At 49.7% G+C, this 17,889-nt stretch overlaps 1 protein-coding gene across 8 annotated transcripts in view; it reads left to right on the top strand.

The window, feature by feature from the left end:
- The window catches only part of EHMT1 (euchromatic histone lysine methyltransferase 1), a 151,555-nt gene that overhangs the window by 60,228 nt on the left and 73,438 nt on the right, over nucleotides 1-17,889 (top strand). For 6 of the 8 annotated variants that reach the window (XM_019438337.2, XM_053908618.1, XM_053908619.1 and 3 more), the window contains 2 exons: nucleotides 5,392-5,458; nucleotides 13,064-13,620. In XM_019438337.2, coding sequence (XP_019293882.2) covers nucleotides 5,392-5,458; nucleotides 13,064-13,620 — 624 coding nt within the window. Of the gene's footprint in view, nucleotides 1-5,391; nucleotides 5,459-13,063; nucleotides 13,621-17,889 lie in introns of those variants that run through there. The other 2 variants (XM_019438338.2, XM_019438340.2) reach the window with 2 other exon arrangements.

Consider the following 17,889-nt stretch of genomic DNA (forward strand, 5'->3'; position numbering starts at 1 on the left):
TGAGCAGGGAGGATGCTTGGGTTCTAAAAGTAAGAGCTGCAGACAAGGCAGAGATGTTGGGGTCTTATTTTCGGCTCTGAGGCTTGTCTGGGGCCTGGAGTGATGGTTAGTGCTCATCAGAAGAGTTCCTGAATGCATCCGAATAGATGCAGAGCAGAATAGTGGATACTTCTGGTATTGTTTGAAAGTGTGTTAGGTAATATTCTTAAAACAGAGTTTTTTGGGGGAAGAAGTCATGAATCTTAATTTCATGGCTGGGACATGTGGCTGACAGTGGGGACAGGACACATTCGTGAGTGATCCGGGGAGGCCTGTCCTGCCATGCCTGGCCCTGGGCGCGCCGGGGGGTTTGGAGGCATTTTCAGCAGGCCTGTGATGTGGGGGAGCTTGGTGTCCTTGACGTATGGCTTGGCCTCAAGGCCAGTCAACAACCCTAAAAGCTGTTTAGGACCCCAGAGGGCTCTTGTTTATGTGAGTTCTATCTACTGGTATTGACCAAAACATAAATGAAAACTGAAGCTTTACAAAAACCCATATTTACTTAAAAATAACAAAAGTAAACCTGTAACCTGTTGTTTACATGTTAAAGTGAATGATTTCTGTGAAAAATAACTATTTTCTAAAACAGAACCACAGAAGTGTGGCATTGCTTTACAGGTTGTTGTATCTCTTTCTTGTCTGGCTTCTGACTGCAGGGATGTGCTGTTTGGTTGCAGTATGTGAGGAAGATCCAGCCTCGTGTAGACACGTGAGCCTTTTAGATAATTCCGGATGTGTTGCTGGCTGTAGTGTGCCAGAACCTGATGGGGCAAAGCAGAATGTCGATGGCCTTCCTTCCCTGTGAGGTTTAAACCCATGGTTGGCCTTGCATCTCAGTGCACCTTCCTGTCATGTGTGGTTTTAAAGATTAGGTACTGCTTGGGGCACCGGGTGGCTTAGTTGGTTAAGCATCTGACTTCGGCTCAGGTCATGACCTCACAGCTCGTGAGTTTGAGCCCTGGGTCGGGCTCTGTGCTGTTGACAGCTCAGAGCCTGGAGCCTGCTTCGGATTCTGTGTGTCGCTCTCTCTCTGTCCCTCCCCCGCTCGCATTCTGTCTCTCTCAAAAATAAATAAGCGTTAAAAAAAATTTAAAAAAATAAAGATTAGGTACTGCTCATTTGGGAAACACTGGCTCACTAAATTGTGGGGATCTTCCAAATGTTGGCACATTTCGTCATCCGAGATCAGAAAATTGTATTTTCTTATTAACGTCTCTTCTGTCATCAAAAGTCTTTAAGTGTCCAGCAGCTGTGAAGCTCATGGGGCAGATAGATACACATTTACCCAAATTCTAATTTCCAGTCAGAAGCTAGAATTTTAACATTGGCAACACACACTGTTGGTTTTTCTTTGAGGTCGTGGGCTCACTGTGTTTATTTTGAGAACATGTTTGGCCTGCATCCACACGTGCGTAGCCATGGATCTCGCCAGTTCTTCCAAATGCAGACACCCAGTGAGTGACACTCAGCCCGGCGCCTGCCCCGGGCCTCTCCCGAGCGGCCAGCAGACTGGATTGCTGCTTGCTTACCTCTTGTCTGCTGCCTTCATGAGAAGGCCCGTGGGGAGACTGCTGATTGCACCGCCTCAACAAGGGCATGCCCAGGTGAGGTTGGCTTTTCCGCCCTGAGTGCATAGCGTTGAAGAATGCAGTCACTTAGGAGTTTACTTTGGTCAGAAAAAGACAGATATTATGTGTGTTCACTCATACGTGGAATTTGAGAAACCTAACAGAAGACCGTAGGGGAGGGGAAGGAAAAATAAGTTACAAACAGAGGGAGGCAAACCATAGGAGACTCTTAAATACAGAAAACAAACTCAGGGGTGATGAGGGTGGGGCAGGGAAAATGGGAGACGGGCATTAAAGGGGGCACTTGTTTGGATGAGCACCGTGTGTTGTATGTGAGGGATGGACCACGGGAATCTACTCCTAAAGCCAAGAGTACACCGTATACACTATATGTTAGCTAACTTGACAATAAATTATTAATAAATCAATCAATAAATAAAAATTAAAAAAATAAAAAGTTTAATTTGGTGCTGCCATTTTGGCTCCTAAGGTACCCAAGTAAGCACAGTGAAACAGGCAGGTAGGCTCCTAGTATTACAATGAAGCTAGCTAGCTTTGACCTCTTGGACCCCTGGAAGGGTCTTGGGACCCCAGAGAACTCCTATTTGAGAGTGGGTTGTGGGGATAGGCTAGAGGTGGGTGGTTGGGGTGTAGCTGTGATGGGCTGGGAGTGGGGGCAAGGCCTGAGCATCTGGGCCTGACCCTGGATGGGCTGTAGGAGGTCAGGGGGCTGGGATTAGATGGGGTTAGGTGGCCCCCTGCCTACTTTCTGAGATGCCTGGCCAAGACCTGACCCTGGGAGGGACATCAGGCGCTGCTGGTGAGCTTAGAGGGGGGCAGGAGAGGGTTTTCCTGGGTCCACATACAGAGGTCAAGGGCTCTGTTAGGGAGTCCAGGAGCCCTTCCTCGGGCTCTGCCCGGGCTTCTTATTTCCCCAGACTCTCGAAACCCAGATTCTTTGTAAACTCTCCTACTTTTTTTTTTTTTTTTTTTTTTTGAGAGATTGAGAGAGAAAGACAGCTCGAGAGCGGGGGAGGGACCGAGGGAGAGAGAGTGGATCTCAAGCAGGCTCCACGCCCAGTGCACAACCCAACTTGGAGCTCGATCCCGCAACCATGAGATCATGACCTGAGCTGCAATCAGGAGTCGGACGCTCAACCGACTGAGCCACCCAGGCACCTCACGCTCCTACTTTTAAATGTTGATAGTTGATTAAAGATGGAGACATGTGCCAGTCAGCCCTGTGAAGCTGTCTCACTGGCGGCTCCTCGGTGATGTCAGGTCTGTGTCCGCCCAGCAACCGGGGCGTGTTGTGCCGGCCCCAGCGTAGCCACAAAAGGCTTAGCCCACAGAGAGACTTCTACTCAGCTGGTAGGAAATCTCGGGGCCAGAGATATGAGGGTGGACAACAGTGTGATGCAGCACCTCATGCTCTAGGAGTCTGAGAGTCTGGAACTTTCCTTGCCCTCACCTGGAATTGGTTCTCTCTCTTCCAGGAGCCTCAGTCCTCTCGGTGGGAAGTGGTAGAGAGGAACCAAGATTCTGTGCGTGGTGTGCTTGTTGCTGCCGAGGTGTCCTTGCTTCGGGGCCGTGCGGTGCAGTGTCCAGAGCGTCAGCTGTGCGTGCAACTGTCAGCTGCTTTCCTCCCCGCCGCCCCGTGCTCTAGAGCCAGCATCCTTATCCTCCTCCTGTGAGACCCCGGCCGTTCTCACAGCCCCCACCCCGACGCGGACCGCAGGCAGGCTTGAAGTTCTGTTTGGTTCTGCTGTTGCCAGTACAGGAGTTTGTCACTGGTTTGGGCTCCGTGTTCCGTCCTCACCCCTCTCCTGGTTTGGTGTTGATTTTGTGGATTGCCGGCTCTTGTGAGAAGGTGATGACAGCCATGTTCCCTCTTGTTAGCATACATAGGTTCGGTCCACAGAGAGCATCTGAATTTGGGAGATTTTTGTTCTTCCTGCTTCAGTTGTGGGCTGAGCTCATCATTGGGCTCAGTCCCTGGGCTTTTGGACTTTCAGACGTTCACACTGGCCGTGCCCTGCTCTGCCCTCACCCGTCAGGGGTTAGAGTGGCTACCACTCAGCCTCCTTTATTCATGCGGCAGACACTGGCTGTGGGCCTCTAGGTTGTTCCAGAGAATCTACACAGGTGTGTAGCTGTGTGGAAAGCAGACATGGAAGTGGGCCCAGTGGCCTTTCTTACTCAGTCCTCTTAGAAAGGCCCCAGTAGTTCTGTGGCCACATGCTCATCGGCTCCTTCTGCACGCCGGGCATTGCCGACACTTCGGGGATATGTCAGAGAACAGGACAGGCCCCTCCTGTGGAGCCAGAGTTTGCATGCTGGTGGGGCAGACAGGCTGGGTGGTATGTTTGATGGTGGTGAGTGCCAGGGGGCCGGCGAGGCAGGGTCCAGGAGAGGCCTTCTGATAAGGGGGAGATTGGCCTATTGAGAGGCCGCAGGGTCCGGGGACAGGAAGCTGGGGTCAGAGTGTGGAAGGAGGATCAGAGGCTGGGCCCTGCGACTTTGCTGCCCATGATGAACACCTAGGAAGACCCTGGGCTTTGAGGAGGGACACATCCAGCTTTGATCCCTCCCTGCAAGGACATATTCCCCACCTTCTGGGAGAAAGTCTCTGAGTTCCTGGATTTTAACTTGGTGCCTGGCACCGAATTCTGGCTTCCTGTGGCAGGAGTGTTTAAGAGGGATTACAGAAGGGGGTCCACTACTTAGACTCTGAAAACCACCAGTGGGGCCACGTGTGGTGCTCCAGGGGAAGGTGGGAGGGCAGTAGGGGGAGCTGAGCCATGCTCACGCCCCCTCTCATCCTGTCTACCCGGGGAGATGAAATCAGCTCTGTTTAGGAACTGCTGGGGGGAACATTCTGGAAACACTGAAGAAGAAGGGACGTCACAGGGCGGGAGGCTGCTGTGCACACTTGAGGTGGGTTGGTGGTCCAGGGCGACAGGGTGGGGCGCTGCCACTGCTCTTAGGAGCCGTGCTTGGCATTCAGGGAAATCAGGGACCTCAAGGTTCTGTAGGAATGTCCTGAGAATGTTTTGTGGTGTCTTTTGGAGAATGTGTTACGGAAGTTAGACACGTGTTTTGGGGGTTTTGCCCTTAGCTTCTGAAAGTTGTAAGTAGGGGGCCTGGAGGGGGCCTGCGTCTGCCCCTTCTGCTTCTCCATGGACTCGTGGTGGCAGCGGCTGCTGCACCTGCAGGGACCCCATCAGGAGTGTTTTGTGTGTGCTTCTCCAGCCAGACTCTAACTCTCCCTAAGGCAAGAATTTTTAAAAAACAATTCCAAGAGACGTTGTGTAATTCATGCCTCCGCATAGTAGAGCAAATATTTAATGATTGACGTTTTTATTGAATTTTCTTGATTTATCCATTTCTGTAGTTTTTTGTAGGTTTTTGTTCATTTGAAATACTTAGTTGAATTGTCATCAGCAGCAGAATGCACTTTGATACAATTTATAGCATTCCAGTAACAGTCAAAACTTTTGAGATTTCTAATTATGTAAGTGATGCGTGAACACATTCTTATTATTAAGAAACTGTCTCCTAAAATGCAGGTAAAGTAGAAGTTTCCTTGGGCTGCTTTCAGAGTGTCATTCTCCCTCCTGGAGGTGACTGGTATCTGCTGGTTTGAATATGTCCTAACTGTGCAGTCACCTGACAGTGAGTTTCTGTCAGGATCCAGATACCACGTCCATCTAGAGAAGTCGTGTTGGCGAATTGCTTAGTCTGCCTGTGGGTGAATCCAGGCTGATGGCTGTTTCTTCTTTAGCAGGCAGTTCCGGCGAAGGGGGAGACGAAGCAGGATTGCTGCATGAAAACAGAGCTGCTGAGGGAAGGTAAGGGCGCAGTTTGCCGCTTCGGGAGAAGTGGCCAGAAGACCCATCGCTCTGGTGTCTCCTCACCTGTCCCCGGCTCCCAACTTCTTTGCTTTTACTTGGGTTACTGCGTGGCTTCCCGTGTCCCATCCCCAGGTGGACACAAATGCACACACCTAGATCTGCTAGAGAAGGGAGCCTTTACCCAAGAGTGAAAAGCAAACACCTGGTAGGTGCTTATCTTCAAGTGCACCCAGGAAGTCGAAAGTGAGAAGGGTCGTGGTGAGGTTTATGGCAGCTTTATTTCTGGCGCTCAAAGCGGAAGTGCCCAGGTGCGCATCACCTGGTTATGGCCTGTGGCGTGCACACGGCGGGCGGTGCTCAGCACCTCAGAAGAAGGGGCAGCTTTGTTCTCACGGCAGCACAGACGATACTCAGTGTGTTTTGCTAAGTGAAGGAAGCCGAACCCACAGGCCACGTACTCTGTGACTCCATTTGTGTGACATTCTGGGCAAGGTAAAACTAGAGGCTTGGAACACAGCAGGGTTGCCAGGAGGTGCAGGGAGGCTGAAGAAGGGGCGTTTGCAGAGCAGAAGCCCTGTGAGGAGCCACGGTGGGAGGCACTCTGCTCTGTTGGTTAGGGCTACGGAATAGACTCTGACAAGTGAGTCCTGCTGTGTCACACATGAGCCACGCGAGGGCTGCCGAGAAGTTCACTTTGCAGAGCCGCGTCCTGGCCGGACACTATGAGGCTGATGGCTCGGGAGCGATGCAGACACGGGATTTCGTTTGGCTGTCTGTCAGGGGAGATGGGCGAGCCGCCCTGGACTGCCTGCCACACGGGCACTGGGGCTGAGCAACGTATCACGGCATCATCCCAGCAGCCTCGGAAGGTTAGCGCGGGAGGAACCTGCCCACGATCGTCACTGTCCCTCCTCACTGAAGCTGGTGGCTGCCGCGGGCACTCCTGGTGTTCTGGCCGCATGCCAGCCGGTGCTGTGTGGTTCTGTCTCTCCTCAGAGGAGGGGGAGCTGAGGCGGGGCGCACTGCTGGGCCAAGGTCACCCAGGCCGCCAGACTGGCGGCTTATCCCCTCCCCCGAGAACGTAGAGACGATGGTGTGCGGAGGCGCCGGCAGTGGCTGGTGAGACTGCTGTTGTGTGCACGGCAGGAGAGATGAGTGGAGAGCAGGGGCCCGTCTTACCGGGCCCCGCGGGTTGGCCCGCAGCGTCCCATCACTGACCTGTGTGTCTTGGTGGGTGTGCCTCTGAGTGCCCCCGATGCCTTGCAGGCCATCCCGGCGGTGGTGGGATGGCCTGCCGAGTACCACCTTGCCGCCGACGCTGGTGGCTGCCCTTCCGTGCCCTTCCTGAGCTGCAGCGTGGCCACCCAGCATGCATTGCTGCAGCCCCTGTCTGCTTCTCAGGCAGTCCAGGAGCTGCTGTGACACCTTTTCACATCCACATAGTCGCCTCACGTGAGCACTGTGCACACAGCCAAGGGCCACCGTGGGTGAGCGTGGAATGCGGGTGCTCCGGCGGCCAGGCCACAGGGCAGGCTGTCTTTCTCTGCATGACGTGCTGCACTGACACACCTTTGTAACAGAGCTGCTTCCGATTCCAGTAGAGTTCTAGGGGCTCCTGGGAGCAAGGTGGGTTGCGAAGCTGAGCAGTGTCTGCTTCGCTTCCTCTGACCATTTCCAAGCCTCACTTCCTCCCCAGTGGGAACCCTGCTCTCTGGGGGGCCCCCAGTTCAGGTCTGACCCAGTCAGGCACCTGCGTGATCGTGATCGAATGAGGGTTGTGGTCCTGCCCTGCATCCTGCCCTCACTTTGGGCCTTGGGGGGACCTCATCCAGGTGGGATCTCTTAAGACCTGCCTGAGGGTTTCTTCATGGTACTGTGCTCCCCTCCACTCCTTGAAGTGTCCTCTTTCATGGGCACCCACGGTCTCCAACTCTTCTTTTTCCCTCCCTGGCTCCCCTCCTGGGACCTTTTCTGATAGAAGTTGTGGATAAATAATGCTAGGTGCCATTTTCCTCTCTCACACACTGTCCCTGAGCCAAGGTCTTGACTTCCTTTTGAGGAATTGTTAGACTGATTTCCACAGCAGGGATACATTTTACACTCACACCAGCAGGGTGGGAGGGGTCCGGTTCCTCTACTTCCTGTCAGCTCTTGTTACTGGCTGTGATTTTGATTATAGCCATCTGAGTGGGCGGGTACAAACTGGTGTCTGATTGTGGTTTTGATATGTATTTTCCAGATGATTAGTGATGCTGAGCATCTTTTCATGTGCTTATTCGCCCTTTGTATGTTTTCAGATGAGTATCATTTTAGATCCTTTGCCTGCTTTTTAAATTGCTTATTGATTTTTATTGTTGAATTGTCAGAGTTCCTTATATATCATAGATACTAGTTTCTTAGCAGATATAGTTTGCAGATATTTTCTCCCATTCTGTGGCTTGTCTTTTCAGTTTTTCTGATGGTGTCTCTTTGAAGCACAGAAGTTTTTCATTTTGATGAAATCCAGTTTATCTGTTTTTTCTTTGGCTCCTTTTGCATTTGGTGTAACATTTAAGAAACCATTGTTTGATAGAAGGTCACAAAGATTTATGCCTGTGTTTTCTTCTTAGAGCTTTATAATTTTATCTCTTATAGCTAGGTCTTTGATCCATTTTGAGTTAATTTTTGTACATGGAGTGACATAGGGGTGCGGCTTCATTCCTTTGTGAGTGGATACCCAGTTGTCCCAGTACCATCTGTTGAAAGGACTGTTCTTTCCCTGTTGAGTTGTCCTTGCACTCTTGTTGAAAATCAGTTGTCCGTGTGGACGGATGGCTGTGGTGCCGGTGCCTCCTATTGTCCTTAAATGCTGTTCAGTGCTGGAATAGCTGTTGGAATGCCTGTACCTTCTGCTTCCACCATTGCTGTCATGTCTGGGTGTTTGTGGTTTTGGTTTTAAAGATTTTATTTTTAAGTAATCTCTACACCCAATGTGGGGCTTAAACCCACAAGTCCAAGGGTCCAGAGTCACAGACTCCACTGACTGAGGTAGCCAGGTGCCGCTGTCTGGGTGTTTCATTGCCTGACTTTTCTCTCCATTGTGGATTCTCTTTTTCCTCACAGGTCTTGTGATTTTGGTTAGATGTTTTGAATAATATTGTTGTGGCTTGAACACGATGTTATGTTTGGTTGTCTCCCCTACCTCCCTGTTCCCTAATAGATTGTTGGGCTTTTCCAGGGCACTTGATTGATTAATTCACAGACAAATTTGGCCTCTTACTGGTTTGTTTGTAAGCATTTTTAGCACTGAAATAGAGTAACCTTCAGTTAATAATTGGTTTGTTGCTGTTGTGTGAGAAACGTTTCTCAGGTAGCAGGTGTAGCTCAGTCCTACTAGTAAGGTGTTAGCTGTTCGGGATCTCTGCTGAATGCCCATCACTGAGAATTCTTTTCTTCACCGGGTCAGAGCTCAGCTCCTTGACTCACGTGTAAGACTCGATATTGAGTCTTCTGTTTCATGGACAAGCCATTTTATATCTCCATTTATTTTCCTTTTCTTAAAATTTTCTTAGCCACACGTTACTGTTTTCGGTGTACAGGTGTTGCCATGATTCTTCTGTATTTGCTTATGCTGTTGTAAATGGTGTGTCTAAAATTTTACTTTCCAGTTTTCCATTGCACTTTATCTTTTTGTGACTGAACTTTGAGGTAATTGAGGTCCACGTGCATTGATAAGAACTAATACAGAGAGAGCCCATGTATCCTTTTCCCAGTTTCCCCCAGTAGTGACATCTGGCATAACTGTAATGACAGCGCAACCAGGATATGGACGTCGATACAATCTGCGTATTGGGTTCCTCGGGTTCCCTGGCTTTACTCGCACACGTGTGCATTTATCCCTGGTCCGTCATCACAGTGTAGGTTTGTGTGCCCTCCCACTGCCAGATGCAGAGCACTTCATGGTGCAGGGGCTCCTCCCCCATGGCCCCCTGCAGTTACGCCCTGGCTGCGAGTCTGGGCCCTAGTGCCATGGTTTTGTCCTTTCACAAGTGTTCTGTCGATGGGGTCGTACTGAGTGCTGCCTTCTGGCATTGACTTTTTTCACTCAGCATCATTTCCTGGGGGATTTGTCCAGGTTACTTCACATGTCAGCAGTTTGTTCCTTTCTTTTCTGAAGTAGGAGTCTGTGGTGTGGATGGACTACATCTGTCTAACCTTTCACTCTCTGAAGGACATCTGGGCTGTTTCCAGTTCTCAGCGGCTGCAGTAAAGCCACTGTGAACATGTGTGTTCATCTTGGTTTGGGCGCAGCTTTCCATTTTTCTGGGGTAAATGCCCATGACCACATCTGCTGTCACGTGCTAAGTGCGTGTTTAGTCCTGGAAGAAGCTGCCAAAACTTTCCAGAACCACTGCAGCAATAGTGCGGTGCACGGCGGTGATGTCCTGTCCTTGTCTGTGTTGGTAATTATTCCCATCCGTGGCTGTCAAGCGCGGTCTCCTTGTTGTTTGGAGTTGCTGCTGTTTAGTTTTGAGAAATTTTACTCTTGATGAAGTCTAGTTTATTGCTTTTCCTTTTAGGGATTGTGCTTTGGTGTCAAGGATAAGATGTCTTGCCTACCCCTAGATCCTGAAGATTTTTTTCAGTTTTTTTTTTTTTTTCTTAAAAGTTTCATAGTTTTACACTTACATTTCTTTTCCATTTTGAATTAATTTTTATATAAGGTATACAGTTTAGATTAGGTTTCATTTCTATAATCAGTCTCTCTAAACTCTGCCTTTGGTTCTGGCAGCTTACTTGTTGGTTACTTTGGATTTTCTACATGGGATCATGTCAGTTAGGAATGAATGTTGCTGCTTCTTTCTGACCCCAGCACCCTTTGTTACTTTTTCTTGCTTGGTGGCTCTGGCCAGATACTGGTAGCAATGGCAGGTAGCTACAGTTCCGACCTCTGAGAGGAACACTGCCCTTCCCTTCTTTACCAGACTCTCAGGACAAGCCAACACCATGCCCGTGGGCTTTCCCACACCAGGCAGGTCTCCAGCTCTCTGTGACACCAGCTGGGTGTCCCACAAGCAACTCAGTTCCAATACTGTCTCCCTGGACTCAGGGCTGATCCCACAGGTCAGGGGCTCGGTCCCGCAAAGCTGCCGCCGCTTCAGATGCCAGTCCTAAGCAGAGGGTCCCCAGGGCACACACGACTTTGACTGGTGGGCTGTGAATTGGAGATTCCCACAACGCTCTCCTCGAGTTTGGTAATTTGCTGGAACACTTACAGAACTCAGGAACAGCCCAGTGGGAGTGATGCATGGGACAGGGTACTGGGGAAGGGCTGCAGAGCTTCGCTACCCTCTCTGGGCGTACCGTCCTCCCCATGTGGGTGTGTTCGCCCACCTGGAAGCTCTCCGAACCCTGTGGTTCGGGGATTTCTGTGGCGGTGTCCTCATGTAAGCATGATGCATTATTAACTCAGTCTGCGGCCCCTCTCCCCTCTCTGGAGGATGGAGTCCAAGCTTCTTACTGTGACTTTGTGTTTCTGGTGACCAGCCCCATCCAAGAGCGCATCCAGAGTCCCTTCCTGAGCTGTGTCAGGAGCCAGGGGCAGAGACCAGATACCTATATCTTGTTACATCATTCTGTGTAATCACATTTATCTTTTCTTGTTACTGTTACAACTTATGCTTTTGATGAATAACAAAGCTTTTCCCTGTTTCTAGGTCACAGATCTGTTCTCTACGTTTTCCCTTGTCAGCTTTGAGGTTTTCGGACCTCCTAAGACAAGTGTTTCTCAAACTCAGATTTGTGGATGAGCCACTGGAGGTCTCGGTGAGGCCCAGATGTGTGGAGCCCACCTTCAGAAATTCAGAACCAGCAGGTCTAAGCTGTGACCTGGGAAATCTACCTTCTGTCCAGCCCACCCCCTTGGGCTGCTGTCCACGACCCTGCTGTGACCAGCAGGCACCCCAGCTCCTCTTGTGGTGGGGTAGTGGAGAGGCCTGTGGTACCCTTCTCCAGGGGAGGGAACCTGTCTCCCTGTGCCTTTGCTGTTCTTTTTCATAATTTACTTTGGTGTTGGGGAAAATTGTTCTTCCCTCAATATTTTAGAATAAGGTGGTGGAGAGGCACCTGGGCGGCTCAGTCGGTTGAGTGTCCGACTCTTGATCTCACAGTTTGTGGGTGTGAGCCCCACGCCCGGCTGCATGCTGTCAGCACGGTGCCTGGTTGGGATCCTCTCTCTCCCTATCTCTCTCAAAAATAAGGAAATAAACTTTAAATGAAAACCCTTAATTTATAGTTGTGTAATCATTTAGGAAGTATTTACTGTGCTCATACTGTGTCCCAGGCCCTGTTTCTGTCTCAGGGCATGTCGTGGATAGACAGACAGAACTCTCCTTGCAGACCTGACACTCTAGGGCAGAGGGACAGACAGTATCATAACGATGGGGTCTCCCGTGAGAGTTATTGGAGTAAAGGGACTGGGATGGGTAGAGTCTTGAACTTGACCGAAGCTCTCTCTGCATCCATAGTGTAGTCATGGGCTTTCTGCTTTGGTCTGCCATGAGGTTACATATCTTTGTAGATTTTCTGATATTAAAAGGCATTTATATATAACTGGTCCCAGACAAGGTCTGTCAGAACTGTCCTGGGAGACCGAGCTCTTATAGAGGATAGGCTTGTAGTCCAGGGGTTTGTAATGGGCTTTCTGACTGATATACTGAAAATAGGACCCTTTTTCTGGTTTATTACCCATTTTCTTTAAGTTTGTTCTTGTGAAGCTACTTCTGAAACCTTTCTATCTTTAAACAGTTTTATTTTACAGTGGTGTGTTTGTTCCTGGTGGATATGCAAATCCGTGTAATATTTTGGAATCTTGAGGAGTGTTTATCTTGTGCTTCTGGTTTTACACTGTGTCCCCCAAGGCAGGACTGCAGGCCCTTAGTGTACCTCCCACACAGGATGGACAGATAGCCAGCATGTCTGAGCTCAGGGCAGATTCCCCTGTTCAGGGTTTGGCCTTCTCTAGACTTTAACCAACTAACTTCCAAAATTAATGTCTAAGACATTTTATTTTATTTTCTTAGATTTAAAAGATTTTTTAATTTTTATTTTTAAATTAATTTTTTAAAGTATTTATTTTTGAGAGAGAGAGAGAGAGAGAGAGAGAGAGAGAATGTGCGCATGAGCTGGTGAGGGGCAAAGAGAGAGGGAGACATAGAATCCGAAGCAGGCTCCAGGCTCCAAACTGTCAGTGCAGAGCCTGTTGCAGGGCTCAAACTCAGGAGCCGTGAGATCATGGCCTGAGCCGAAGTTGGATGCTTAAGTGACTGAGGCACCCAGGCACCCCTTTTGAAATTTATTGTTAAGTGATCTCTTTAACCCAACACGGAGCTTAACTCACAACCCTGAGATCAAGAGTAGCTTGCTCTTCTGACTAAGCCAGCCAGGAGCCCCTAACACATCATTTTACATTTACTCTGACCTTAAATCTTTGTGTACATGACGTGAAATGATTTTCCCTTGGATAGCTTTATGTAGACCACCTAGAGAAATGGTAACTGTTGTGTGGGTCGTGTCATGGCAGGGCAGGTCCACAACCTCTGACGCCGTCTCCTCTGTTCACAGAGATATCTATGGCAGCCGATGGAGGCGCATCGGAGAAGCAGGGAGGAGAGGGCCCCGTGGCCTCAGACGGCGAAGCTAATGGGTCCTGTGGAAAGAGCGAGGCTAGCAGCCACGTGACTGCAGCCCAGCACACTCAGGAGAACACAGCGGTCAGCCCACAGGACGGTACCAACAAACTAGCTCGGATAGCTGAAAATGGGGTTTCAGACAGAGACAGTGAGACGGGGAAGCAAAACCACGTCAACACAGATGACTTCACACAGACTTCTGTCATCGGGAGCAATGGGTACTTCTTGAATAAACCACCCCTGCAGGAACAGCCCATGCGGATTACCAGCACTTTGGCTTCCTCGCTTCCTGGTCATGCTGCAAAAACCCTTCCCGGAGGTTCCGGCAAAGGGAGGACTCCTAGTGCTTTTTCTCAGACGCCAGCCACAGCACCGGCCAAGCTTGCGGAAGCGAGTAAAGACACGGAGGACAAGAAGCCCTCGGGCCCTGGTGCCGATGTCAAGGTTCACAGGGCACGGAAGACCATGCCAAAATCCATCCTGGGCCTGGTAATGCGATCCTCGTCGGGACGGGGCTGTTCTCGTGTCTGTTGCGCTGTTTCCTTCCTGTTTGTATTCGCTTTTGTCACGGTGACGGCAGACGGACTCTGTGCGTGAAGGAGAAAGGCCAGTAAATGGCAGTGGTTGCCCCACAGGTGGTTGTGGGCCTGGGAAGATGAGGAAAGGCTGCTGACAGTTCAGGTGTGAACCACCGGCAGATGACCCCTCCCAGCCCGCCTTCGGGGCTTTGTGCTGCTTTTGGGTGTCGGTTGCCCGCTGAGACCAGATGCATCAGATGCTCGTGTGGAGACCTCCTCCTCTGCTTTGGGCCTGGGGCTTGCATCCCAGCACAGGAAGGCTGAGCACTGACTCTGGAGAGAAGTAGTCAGGAACTTGGTTAGCTTCTTGGTGTGACAGAGGGTAGGGACGAGGGACATCCTGATGACACGCCCTGTTTTCATGGTAGGCCCCTGGGAGCAGGGAACAAGCAGCGAGATCCCAGTGTCATGCTGGGTGAGGTGGCTTTTGCCACCAGTGAATATTCGGTGCCTGCTGCGTTTTCTCAGAATGTCCATAGTCATGTTTTGTCTTCCCAGTTCTGTGTTGATCTGGCTGGGGATGAGCTCTAGGTCTAGTTCCCTCGGGATTTCTTGTACCTGGCGTTGCTGGTGAGTCTGACTGTTCGTCATTAGTGGGTCATGTGTGATTTCCTCTCTGCATCCTTCCAGGGTTGCATGAGTAGGCCTGTCCCCTTGGGCCTTGTCGGTGTGAGATGTGTGTCTTTCCTCAGTTCTAGAAAAATGCTTTGCACAGCTTTTTTTTCTGTGGAGCTCTTGACATGGACATGGGGTCTTTTGTCTCCTCAGATGGCTCCTTCTGTGTTTTCCAGCTTTGATTTCTTCTTTAGCACTTTACTTTCTTGCTGTTCATTCTATATCATGATGATTTTACTTTTGACAGTTTTTTGCATACCTAATATCTCCAGTTTATTTAGTTATATTTTGTCTTGTCCTTCAAAGGACATTAGATTCTTTTATAGTCTGTTGTTTTAAAAAAATTTGTAATGTTTATTTTATGTTTGAGTGAGAGAGAGAGAGAGAGAGAGAGAGAGAGACAGAACGCAAGCAGGGGAGGGGCAGAGAGAGGGGAGACACAGAATCCGAATCAGGCTCCAGGCTCTGAGTGGTCAGCACAGAGCCTGATGTGGGTCTCGGACCCACGAACTGTGAGATCATGACCTGAGCTGAAGGTGGACGCTCAACCTTAGACTGAGCCACCCAGGCGCCCCTTCTAATCTGTTGCAAGACCTATTTCCTCAAGTGGGAGTCCTGTTTGGGCTCAGTGCCTCCTGTTTGTGTTGATTTTTCTCCCCGGGTGTGTGCTCATCTCTATTTCCATGGTTTTATATTGCCTGACTGTGAGCTTTGTTGCATTTCCTGTGGCCTGCCTGCGGTGATTGTCGGGAGCCATGGGCACTCCGTGGGGCTGGACCGCTGACTGCCCCGTGCTGCTGGGCCTCCATAGCTGCCGCATGATTCCTGCTCTAGGATCGCCGGGGCTGGGCATCCCCTGACTCCTGTGTCTCAGAGTGTGGGCCTCACCCCTCCCAGACTTGCTGGCCCTGACTTGATTGCCATGTTTTGCAGTATTCTTGTATATGTCCCAAAACTTAAAAAAAAAACAACTTTTTTTTAATAATTAGGAATTCACAGGAAGCTGCAAAAGTAGTACAGAGAGACCCCCATATATCCTTCACCCGGTCTCTCCGGCTGCATTTTATGCAGCCTAGAGCACAATGTCGATTTCTGTGAACACCCAGCACCAAACAGCTCCCCAGGGTCCCTCTTTATCCCTAACCACCCTGTCCCCAGCCCCTGTTCTCTGTCTCCACAGTCACGGCACGTCAGGTGTTCTGTAAGAAGGTGGGGACTTTGAGAGCGGCTCAGCTCCAATGAGACTGGCCACGTTGTGTCAGTGGCTCCTTCCTTTTCGTGTTGCAGGGTTTTCTGTGGTGTGGATGTCCCAGAACTTAACCACTCACAGATTGAATGGCTTTTGGGGGTTTCCATTTGGGGGCTGTTACAATAAAGTTGCTCTGGATATTTATGTACAGAATTTTTTTGGACAAATTTTCATTTCTCTGGATTAAATATCCAGGAGTACAATGGCGGGGTCATATGTTAGTTCGATATTTAGCTTTATAAGTTAACTGCCAAACCAGATTCCAGACAGGCTACGACATTTTACATTCCCGGAAGCAAGGTATATGAGCAGCCAAACTTCTCACATCGTTGCTGGCGTTTGGCATTGCCGCTAGTTTTTATTGTAGCTGTGATACCTCATCATGGTTTTAGTTTGAACTCCCCTCATGGCTGATGATGTTGGACATCTTTTCCTGTGCTTATTTGACATCTGTGTGTCCTTTTTGGTGAAATGTCTCTCATACCTCTTGCCCGTCTTACAACTAATTGTTTAGTGAGCTTTCAGAGTTCTGGGTGTGGGCTCTCTGCCATGGACCGGTTTACAGACTTTTCGCTCTGTCTGTGGCTCGTCTTCACCCTCTTATTAGGGTTTTCCCCGGAGCAGAAGTTTTTCCTTCTGACCAAATCCACATCGTCAGTGTTTCTTTTACAGCCTGTGCTTCTGGCATCGTGTCTTTGAACTCTCCACCTAGCCCTGGGTAACAAGATTTTCTGTAGTTTTTAAGAGAGTTTTTTATTTTTATGTGAACTTTAGATATATGGTCCATTTTTAGTGTTTGTATTAGGTACCAGGTTCAGGGTGATGTTCGTTATTTTTGCCTGCCATTTTTTGGCTTACCATTATCCGTTTTTAAATGCCTGTCTGAAATTTTATATTATTTGTTTATCTCCTTGAAATTATACTTTTATTCTGTTCCTACTTCCAGGATTTTATTCCAGTGCGTATATTTTTATTCTTGAGGCTCTTTTATTGTCACTCTAACATATTCCTCTAAGGAAAAAAAGGCAAATGAAATTCAACTTGAAGAAATCTCTTGACTGTGCAGGCCTATCCGAATGTTAGTCGTGCACTGAGTTAGTATAATTGTTAGCGGTGTGCAGTTGATGGTCACACGTATCGTTCTGGTCACTTGTAAGGACAGAGGACCAAAGACTTTTGAGACTTCAGAATGCATTTCCTGAAGACCACCCCTGCCCGCTGCACACCTGGAAGCTTCCTCTGTCTCTGAGCTCCGATGGGAGGAAGGAGGACACAGCGACGTAGCAACAAGATGAGCTGTGCCGGTGGGGTCACCGGAGTCCCCTCTGATATGGAGCCTCCTGGCTCCAGACCTGGCTTCTCCTGCCCCTGGGGTTCCCTGCCCCGCAAACCCAGTTCAGTCTTACTTGGTTTTCTTAGGAGACCATGTTTTATTGAAAATTGTTTTAAAATCAATCATTCCAGTGAGGAGTGTTGCAGGCTTGTGATAATAAACCCATTTTCTTTGTAAGAGTTAAAACTGAAGGTGTGTTCTCACCACACGGCCTATGCCCCTTGGCAGCAGGCTCTCTCTTATGCAGTGTCGGTACCGTCAGAAAACGCCAGCACAGGGTTAGACTTGTCCGCTGTTGAGCAGAGAAAGTGGAACCTTTTTCCCTTGCATTGAAGCGCTCGTTACTGTGTCCTGTGTTGCAGACCAGGACACTAGTCTAGTTGAATTGTGCCTCAGCATGGCGGTCCCCTAGCCTTCTTTTGTGTTGCTGTCCCCACATTCTCCCTGTCCACTTTCACACAGCCACTGGTATTCTCTAGGTTCTGGAAAAAAGACGTGGCCTTGCTCTTGGAGCCCTCAGCATGGTTAGAGAGGCAGTTCTGAATGACAGAGTTGTGCAGGTCCTTGTTAGTTGCCCCTGGAATTAAGTGTCTGGAAGGAGAGAGCTCACACTGAGCCAACATGGGCCTGGCTGGTGGCTCAGGGAGTGGCCTCCAGGCAGAACTGGAGAGGCGACGTGGAGTGCTGGGGGCAGGGAGGGCCAGCAAGAGCCAAACCCCGTTGTGTCTGTGGCGATGCGGGTAACCTTCTTCACAGCCCATGACTGCCCCTCTGCGTGGGGGAGGCCTAAGCTGCCTGGGTGCTCAAGGCTCTGTCATAGCAGTGGGCACCCCTCCGTGAAGTCAGACACTATCCTGCCTGCATGGGAAGCAGATCGTGTCTCTTTTATCTTTTTTGCTTTTGTCTGATAGTAGAGCCCTGGTAGTCTAGAATCTTCACCCAAGTTCAGCAGCTCTTGAATCTTCACCCAAGTTCAGCAGCTC

The sequence above is a fragment of the Panthera pardus genome, unplaced genomic scaffold, assembly GCF_024362965.1.
Source record: "Panthera pardus isolate Hobbes unplaced genomic scaffold, ASM2436296v1 HiC_scaffold_20, whole genome shotgun sequence".
NCBI lineage: Eukaryota > Metazoa > Chordata > Mammalia > Carnivora > Felidae > Panthera > Panthera pardus.